This window comes from Chrysochloris asiatica, unplaced genomic scaffold, assembly GCF_000296735.1.
Source record: "Chrysochloris asiatica unplaced genomic scaffold, ChrAsi1.0 scaffold00017, whole genome shotgun sequence".
NCBI classification, from domain to species: domain Eukaryota; kingdom Metazoa; phylum Chordata; class Mammalia; order Afrosoricida; family Chrysochloridae; genus Chrysochloris; species Chrysochloris asiatica.
Window position 1 is genome coordinate 27,529,296 of NW_006408535.1, and position 9,391 is coordinate 27,538,686.

Consider the following 9,391-nt stretch of genomic DNA (forward strand, 5'->3'; position numbering starts at 1 on the left):
ACCAAATTTGGTTAATCTGTATGCTGAGCAAATTGTCTGAGAAAGTGTATTATATGAAGAAGAACATGGCATCAGGATTGGAGGAAGACTCATCAACAAGCTACAATTTGCATATGATACAACCTTGCTTGCTGAAATCTAAGAGGACTTAAAATATTTACTGATGAAGATCAAGGACTACTGCCTTCAGTAGGGGTTACATTTCAAAGTAATGAAAGTGTGGCGAGGTAAAAAAAAGAGAGAGCAAGTCTGTGTCTACAAGAGTCAAAGTGATTTGCTTATTTTTAACCCTGTACTTTTTATGTCTCTTAAAATAGATTAGGAGAACCATGGATTCATAGAATAAGCCCTGAACTGTAATACGCAAGGTCAGTGGATTGAGCTCAACAGGTCATCTGCAGAAGAAAGATGAGGCTTTCTACTCTTGCAAAGATTTTCAGCCTTGGAAACCCTATACAGGGTGACTACATGTCAGAATCAACTGTTGTTGTTGTTGTGAAGTGCCATCAAGTCAGTTCCGACCCATAGCGACCCTGTATAGGGTTTTTGAGGAGCAGCTGGTGAGCTTGAACCACCGACCTTGCAGTTCAAATGTCTTTACAGTCTGGCGCATTAACCGACAGTGCCACACCAGGACTCCAGAACCAACTAGACAGCACTTAATAACAATAAAAAAATTGGATTATAAGAACTTTTATTTTATGCATTTATATATCTTTCTTACATTAAAACTTTTTGTTTGTTATTAAGTTCAGTCTTCAGAAAAATAGGAAGTGAAACAGAGAATAAAGAAAATAAAACAGGCAAACTTTAAATACAACAACAAAGAATGATTGTGAGCAGGGAAGACAGACTCACACCAATACATGTCAAAGTGGAATGACCCATAGTTGTTCTTTGAACAGAATATGATTTGCTCTGTTTTGTAAGAACAATCCTTCACTTACATTGTAGTGAAATACTAAGAACAGTCTAGCAAATGTTTTCTATGGACCTTTAATAAGCTTGTTTTTAATGGTCTTCAAGCCAAGTTTGACTCATTGGGAATCCCATGTGTTAGAAAGTAATGTAACAGTGAAGTCTGTTACATCAGAAGTCTGGATCTCTGGACAGAGGACAGAGAACACTAAAAGGGCAATTATTGGTATACAGATGCCTGGCACATTTTCCCACTTCCCAGGGTATCAGTAATTCACTACATGGACCTGCCCTGTGTTAACCAGTCCTTTCCCATTAAAGTTCATGGATTCAAAAGTGATCCACTATGATGACGAATGGGTTTCTTACATGGGTCTAGTATATAGCCCTCCCTGCTTACTGCCTAATGTGTCCCTCATCCATAACCCTAAACATACTGTATTCTGGTCACAGATGATTCTGTCTCTTCCACCAGATAATTAATTATCTCACTAAGGAAAGTGATATGTTTGGTCCAAGCACAAGAAAGGAGTCTAAACACGCATCTGAAAAAATAATTGCTCTGATGGACTCAGCAATGTTGAAATGAAACCATTGTTGATTATATCACTGGGGACACTGGTTTCTGAGACTCTAGTACTTCTATTAGGTAATCCTACAATCTACAGCCCTCATCTTCTACCCGCGGTCCCTGCTCTGAGTCAACTGTGGGGACTGATGAGGTGACCACTTTATTATCAAAAAAAAATCCAAAAAACATCAGCAGGTGGGGTTGTGGTGAGGGTGAAGGGCATCTATTGTAGAAAACCTGTTATGATGATACACCACAAAACCAGAGTAGAACATGAGAAAACTGAGCTCACCTCCACCCTCTTCCTCTCCTGGGCAATAAAAGCAAGACAGGAGGAAGCCTCAGCAACTCCAACCAGGACAATCGGCCTGTGAAGATGCGGCTCCTCCTGCTCCTCTTAGTCTGCATTCTGGTACCAAGGACAGAGACAGGTGAGTGACTGACCCACCCTTCAGGTCCCCACCTCATGCCATAGGAGACACTGATCTTCTCCTTCTGCACATATCTGTATATCTATTAGGAAACTTTTCCCTTACTCCTGTCCCACTCCAGGACCCCAGTGAAGTCTTGATAAGCTATCTGCAGGACAAGCACGAACATCTGTACTTAAGATGATTCATGGGGTACTTTTACTTCCCCATGTTGTACAATTTTCATCTGTAAAGTGGAATTTTCCTACAAGTACAATGCCATGAGTAGGAAACAAGAAAGGAGAAAAAATCAAATATCTCTGCACAGGGTAAAGTGAACCTGGCTTCTGTGTCTGGGGTGAGACAAATCCTCCTTTCATTCACCCATCAGTCTGTAAGAGAAGCACACAGCTCAGCTGACCCTGGGACTGATGGACCCACTGTCCCTTCAGCACTGTTTACCTTTATTTTACCTCAAGACCCCTCAGTCCATTTCTCAAATGCTGCATTTTCTTCTCATGCCTCAGCATCTTCCTTCTTTTCAAGCACAGGTCTCAATCTCTTGCAGACCCCAAAGTTCTCTAATCTCCAGAATCCCACTATCCCAGCAACCCTCATCCAGCAATTAGCAGTTATTCCTTCAGGCAGCCAGTGAACATATCCAGGGCACCTACTCTGTCAGACAATAGGAAATAGGACATAAGACCATTTAGATCCCTAAACATATGTCCTGGCCATTTGAAAGCAGTTCCATCACAGATAATCACAGGATTCTCAGGGTCTTAGAAATTCATTTCCAACCAAGAGAGATAAAGAGGGGAATTCTATGGAGCCTCTGGGACATCGCTCTCCCTAAGACAGCTATGCCCTCCTCCAACTCTGTCCAGAAGAAAGATGACAGACCCAAGATGGTTCTTCTCTTGCCTAGAGGAGGAGGCTAAGGCCTCTAACCCGAACAACCCCACCTCAGGCCATCCCAGGCTAGTAAATACATAAGAATTCTAGTGCAGTCAAGTAGACAATTGCTGGGGGACTCAGTGGTACCCACAGCAGACCAGTGTTCTTATTCAGGGGAGATCATCGGGGGACATGAAGCCCGGCCCCACTCTCATCCCTACATGGCATATGTTCGTTTCTGGAAAGATGGAAAACATAAATGTGGTGGTTGCCTGATCAAAGAAGACTTTGTTCTGACGGCTGCTCACTGTTTTGGAAGGTGAGGAGCAGCACAGAGTCTACACAACCCTAGGAAACCTTACCTTCTTTAAGGACTTCTCAAAATACAGAGTGAGAAACAGGGAACTTAATTTTGTGGAGAAGAACAGGTCTGTGTCAGAGGGATTTCTGAATAGAGCCTAGACTAACAATTGTATCATATTTAGAACAGGGAGCATGAATTTGGGGTCAAAATGCAAACAAACTTGCAAGTTTCCTTGTGGGTAACTGATCCCTGAGAAACACAGGAGAAATTATCAATGACTTTAGCATTCTGCTAGGCTACTAGAAGAGGGCACAGTGAGCTCAGTCCCAAGCCCTCCTGTCCCGTCCATTTCCATAAATTACACGTCTGTCCTGTCCTAGCTATCATCTGCTCTCCCCACATTCTGGGCTACAGCTCCTGTGACTCCCCCTGCCCTACTCCTCTCTCTTTACAGCTTCATGAATGTCACCTTGGGCGCCCATGACATCAGTCAGAAGGAAGAGACACAGCAGCTCATTCGTGTGAAAAAGCCCATCCCCCACCCAGACTATGATAAAAAGACACATGTGAATGACATCATGCTCCTACAGGTGAGGCATAACCCCCTGCTGTATCTTGCTCTCCAGGATCCAGGGAGGTTCTCCTCCCAGCATGACCCCTGACCTTTCCATCTTCCCACCCTGACTGTTTGACTAGTTAGTTGCAGGGCCTTGGACACGCAGAAATGCCATGCAGTCAGTCAGGGTCTGTAGACTCAGCAGGCTGATGTTGAACAAGACTTTCTTCTCTCTCTCTAACAGTTGGAGAAAAGAGCCAAATTGACAAATGCTGTAGACATACTGCAGCTACCTAAGACAGAAACCCAGATAACACCAGGGATGATATGCAGTGTGGCCGGCTGGGGTAAACTCTCACTCAAAATTTCAACATCGAAACTGCATGAGGTGAACCTGGCTGTGCAGAATGACAAGGAGTGTGTGTCCCGCTACAACAATTACAAAAGCGCCTCTGAGATATGTGTGGGGGACCCGAAGAAAAAGGCTTCTACCTTTCAGGTGGGATGTAGCATCTATGTAGCCTGACTCTAGTGAGAAGGATGTGAGGGGATCTGGGACCAGGAGACCCAATCAGTAAAGGGACTCCTTCATCCACTAGATTATGGAGGTGGGGGAGGTTTCCCTTTGGAAGAGAGGAGGGAAACAGGATAACGGAGAAGTCTCTAGGGTTTCTTCTGCTACCAACTGTGACTCTGAAAAAGTCTATCTTCCAAAAGAATTAGCAACTCTCTGCCCCATTCCAAAGGTTTGATGGTGCAAACTGCTTGAGTTCAGCTAACAACCTACAGTTGATGCTTCAAACCCACTCAGAGGAGTCCTGTAAGGAAATATTGTGGAGCAGTTCTCCTCTGGAACATATGGGATTGCCTTGAGGCTAAATCAGCATGGCAGCAACTGCTTTTTTGCTTTGTTTGTTTGTTGGGGGAGGAAGGTTACCCCACACCAGGTAACACTAGAAAATCACTCTCCCTTCATATGAAGTAACGAAAATCAGGCAGCAACTCAAAGATGGCAGCCACTTTGGTTAGTGGACAGTCCTCTATGCTGTCCTCTATTTTCATTTGCCTGCCTCTGTTTATCTAAGCAGTAGCTGGATCCACAAGTCCCACAGTCCCTTATAGAGAGAGGGTCCTGAACATACGAGCAGAAGGTAGGCCACAGCCTGGGGTGAGGTGAATCAACAACAATGTCTATGCTCAAAATTTGGCAGCTGAGAATGCCCAGTGGCCTACAGTCCATCTTTTTTCACACCATACACGGTGACCTTCTCCTGGAGTGTGAAACTTGACAGGGCAGCAGAACCAGGAGGAGAACCAGCTCAGTCCTTCCCCTCTCTGTTCACAGGGAGACTCTGGAGGCCCGCTCGTGTGTGACAACGTGGCTCAGGGCATTGTCTCCTATGGAAGAAAGAATGCGACTCCTCCACGGGTCTTCACCAAAGTCTCCAGGTTCCTGAAATGGATAAAGGAGATCATAAAGAGCCTCCAAATCAAGAAATCAGACTGAGCCCTATTGATGATGTTCTTGGGAGGTCCAGCACTCTAATAAAAGTGTCCTGGGTTAGAAGAAATGCTCCCTGTCTTGTTTATTCATTGACTTACTTTCAAGTTATCCAACTCTGAGCTAAATAGTCCAAGAACATAAGTTAGCTCCGGATCCTGCTTTCCCATTTCTCCTCACCACATCCCCAGGTCCCCATGCAAAGTAGTCATGCATCTCCTCCTTACTCATCCCTGTATCTCCATGGCCTGCGCTTCATGAGAGCCAAGGCTGAACACCCTTACTAGAAAACACAAATCTTTCTGGTGTTGGGCTTGGGTGAACATCTAACTTCCTTCCCCTGTGTTACATGGCAGGCAGGAAGAAGATCCCAGATGGCTTGTGGAGACCAAGCAGGAAAGAAGATCCCAGATGGGTTGTGGAGAACAAGCAGGAATGCCATAGGACTCAGGGAAGAGCAATGCCAGGACATTTCTCTCCCATACCTGGGAAAATAGCAATTTTGGATGGGGAGGCTGTGAAAATTCTTCGTTATCTCCCAGGCTTATTCTCCTTCCTACCAATTTCTGCCCTGCTATGAACTTAGGACACAACCCAGTGCCCAGACTTCTAGCTACATTCTATCTACATTCCCACTTATGATTAGACTTCTCAGAGTCCACCAACTCCTGTCCCCTCTGTAGATCACACTGATCGAAACTGGACCTCCTCCTCATCTTGTCACCAAGGATATCCAGAGCTGTTTGTAGATTCCAGCAGGCCCTCACCACTGGAAGGCCAACTCAGTCCATGTCCGGGTACAGAAGAACTCAGAGGAAGAAGTGCTGGGCAGGCTGCAAGGAGAGCTAAACTGGTAGGGTCACTCTCCAGAGCCCTTGGTCGCAACACTCAAATAGACAGGACCAAAGCAACTTGCATGCAACTCAGCATCCAGCTCAGTGCCCACTATAAGCTCTAAGTCCACTGTCCACCAGGTAGCCTGAGTCTCTTACCTTTTTCCCATCTTTTCACTGCTGATCTCTAGGCTAAAATTCCTAGGAAATAGCATGGATATTATCAGACTTTAGAATTAGGAAGGATTTTCTGTGCATTAGGAAAGGAGAGCACAGTTGTTGCCACCAATCGACCAACAAATACACTTTGAACACCTACTAAGTGGCAGGCATTAAACTGAATATAACAAGTCTGCCATATGCACTCAAATGAAACTGTGTTGAGTATTTTCATTGAAATTGTCTAATGTCTTTCCCTCCCACCAGATATGTCCATATGTACTAGATCTGTGTGGGAAAGACATAGAAACAAAAATATTTGCATTTTGGTTTGTTTTTCTCACTGATGGTTACAGTTAGGATGAATGATCATATGTGCCCCAAGAACCACTGTCTATGGATTTGGAAATGATTGTGGTTTCTAGATATGAAGTTTACAAAATGTGTCCCCTGAAACAAATTCACCTCAGAGAGAGGGTAGACTTGAACATAATCGTACAGATTCAATTTCTGGAAAAACAATCACATAATTGCCTGAATACATTAGAGTCTGGCTTTTAAAAACCCATTCTACTGGAGTCTTCAGGAACATGTATCCAGTCATTGCTGCAAGTTCTTGCCTGTGCACAATCAAACAATCAGAGGTCCAAGTGGTCTGGGAAAATGGAGAATGCCTCTAACCTTACGCCATCATGGCTACTGATGTGTCCACAGTTCCTAGAAACACCTGGACTTCTAACCATGGAAGTTCTGTCTTTAGGAGTCATGCATAGAGTATGTGACTTTTGATGAATATGGGCTTCATGTGCCATGTGCCAGGTACACCCAGCATCCATCTGCTCTGAGATCTTGTTATTAATATGGGACATTCTCTAGGAGTAGAATGTAAGTCCCATGCCTGCTACAATGCCTCCCTGTTATACACACAACCCTAGGCTCAGTTGAGATGTGCAGTAATTCTCTTCCTTTGGTTTGTGCAACCCTAAAAGGTATACTTTCTCATATCTTGTCCACAAAACACGCTCAGTACAATTTCTTTATGATCTTGGAAGTATTTGCAAGGAAACAGCAGTGGATGTCACATAAATTCTGATTTGCTGATGGAAAAATATTCCTGCATTTCAGATATAAGAAGTACTTCATTCTCTAATTGTAAAACACAACTACAAAAAGAGGAAAATGCAGAAAGCAAAACAAAAATAGTATAAAGAAATGTTCCTTATTCACAAATATATTCAGTTTAAGTACTATATTTACTTTGAGGAAATCATTCTATATTTCAAAACTAATGTGAAAATCATTGTTACAGGCCCTTGTTCTCTTTTCAGAGATAAAAGACAAAGTTCCAATCAAAAGTGACACCGAAGTTAAGAAAAGACCAAGACCCCTGACCACGAACCGGCATGAAATCTTAAACGTCCTCTCACACCCACGCTGTGATCTGTTGCTAACATTCCTGGATAAGAGATGATCTTTGGCTCAGAAACCTTCCTGGAGATGAATCCTCTGGACTCTTTGGCAGCCATTGTGCAGACCCACAAGAGGAGTCAGGACCTAGGACAGATAGGGAGGACTGCTAAGTTGTTTCCTGGAGAAGATAGACTTAAATGTCTGGCAAGTTCTTCCTAATTTTTTTTTTTTTTAATGTTTTATCGTGAATTATAAAGATCTCTGGTAGCGTAGTGGTTACAAACCGTGCTGTGAACCGCAAGGTCAGCGTTCGAAACTACCTTCCACGGGGAGAAAGATGAGGCTTTCTGCTCCAGTAAAGGTTTACAGCCTCAGAAACCCTGTACAGGGTCACTAGGAGTCGGAACCGACTCCATGGCACATAATAATAACAACAACAATTGTGAATTATGTGATAGTTTACATGGGAGAACAATAGTTTTACATTCATCCTATCATATATCATTTCATTGCCATGGTTATAACCCCCTTTATGCATTATCAACCAACCAAAGGATATACCCTGCAAGCCTGCTCCCCAGTTGTCTTCACACAGCCCCTCTCCCTTTCTGGGTCTAAAGTCGCCAGCTGCTCCATCTCTCCACGTCATCATCTCTGACTCCATTTCTGGCATCACTGCTTCTCCGGGTAGGGTCCTGCTCTCCGCTCTTCTCCCTTAGTGATCCCAGGGACCTCTGCTCCTAGATTGCAAAGTCAATCACTCCCCTCCTTGCTACAAAACATCTTTCTTTACATTTCCAGCCCTCACAATCAGTCCTGATAACAATTATTCGCTATTGTTTCACAAGAGAGCTATCCTCATTTCCTTTTATCAGTCCTGCATAGACAGATTGGATACTACTCAGTGGAGATTCTACCTTCCTCCACGCCCTCTGGATCTAGGTTTCCTCTTGAAAGCCAGTCACTTCTTGCCTTTGTATCCCCCCACCCATTTTGGGTAGCCAATGTCCAAGTTGCCCATCCCTGTCTACTCTGGGTATGGAGGGGGTAGGAATGAGCCTTGCTGTAAAGATTTGTTCCCTCTTTTGAGCTACTACATCCATAGGTGTAGGTCAAGTTCATCAAATTGTATCAGATTACTCTTTTTTTCCTCTTCTTCCTTCTTCTAGTTGAGCTTTCATCATCCAGTCATTGAAGCCAGGTCAAGTGGGTATTAGCTACAAGTGTGGGTGTTCTTGTTCATAAGCCCTCTCTTCTTATCAGCTGGACACTTCATTTTCCACTCTAGTTCTGTGGCTGTGTCACTGACTCTGGGCCAAAGAATCCCCAGGTCTTGCCACACTGCTGGGCAACCAGTTCTCCTCTTAGGTTCACAGGAGTCTATTGAACATTGTAGGGCTTAGCTCCCAGCTTCATTGCTGTTTTTCCGTCACTTCCCCGTATTGGTGAGGAACGTGTTCACCAATCACAGTGTGTATTCCCATTGAGTCTTAGACTTGGAAGGGGGTTTGCTCTGAGGGGACATGACCATTTGCCTTGCTGTCTTCTGGGCAAGCAACTTGCTTGGACTTGTAGGAATCAGTCGGTCTGCCTATATTGTTTTGTATTTTTCCTGTCAGTCTTTATTTCAAGAAGTATCTTCTTTTAAAAAAAAGTACTCTCATACAATTTGATGAACTTGACCTACACCTATGAAAGCAGTAGCTCAAAAGAGAGAACAAGTCCTAACATGAAGAATCATTCCCACCCCCTCCACACACAGAGTAGACAGGGATGGGCAACTTGGACATTGGCTACCCAAAATGGGGGTGGGGGGCTACAAAGGCAAGAAG

General features: G+C 44.0%; 1 protein-coding gene across 1 annotated transcript; it reads left to right on the top strand.

Moving 5' to 3' along the window:
• The first annotated feature begins 1,826 nt into the window (after nt 1-1,826).
• LOC102839263 (duodenase-1-like) lies at nt 1,827-5,163 on the top strand. The gene is made up of 5 exons (XM_006835511.1): nt 1,827-1,920; nt 2,971-3,115; nt 3,555-3,690; nt 3,901-4,155; nt 5,002-5,163. The coding sequence occupies exons 1-5, from the start codon at nt 1,866-1,868 to the stop codon at nt 5,161-5,163; spliced, it is 753 nt and encodes a 250-aa protein (XP_006835574.1). The 5' UTR covers nt 1,827-1,865.
• The last annotated feature ends 4,228 nt before the right edge of the window (nt 5,164-9,391 follow it).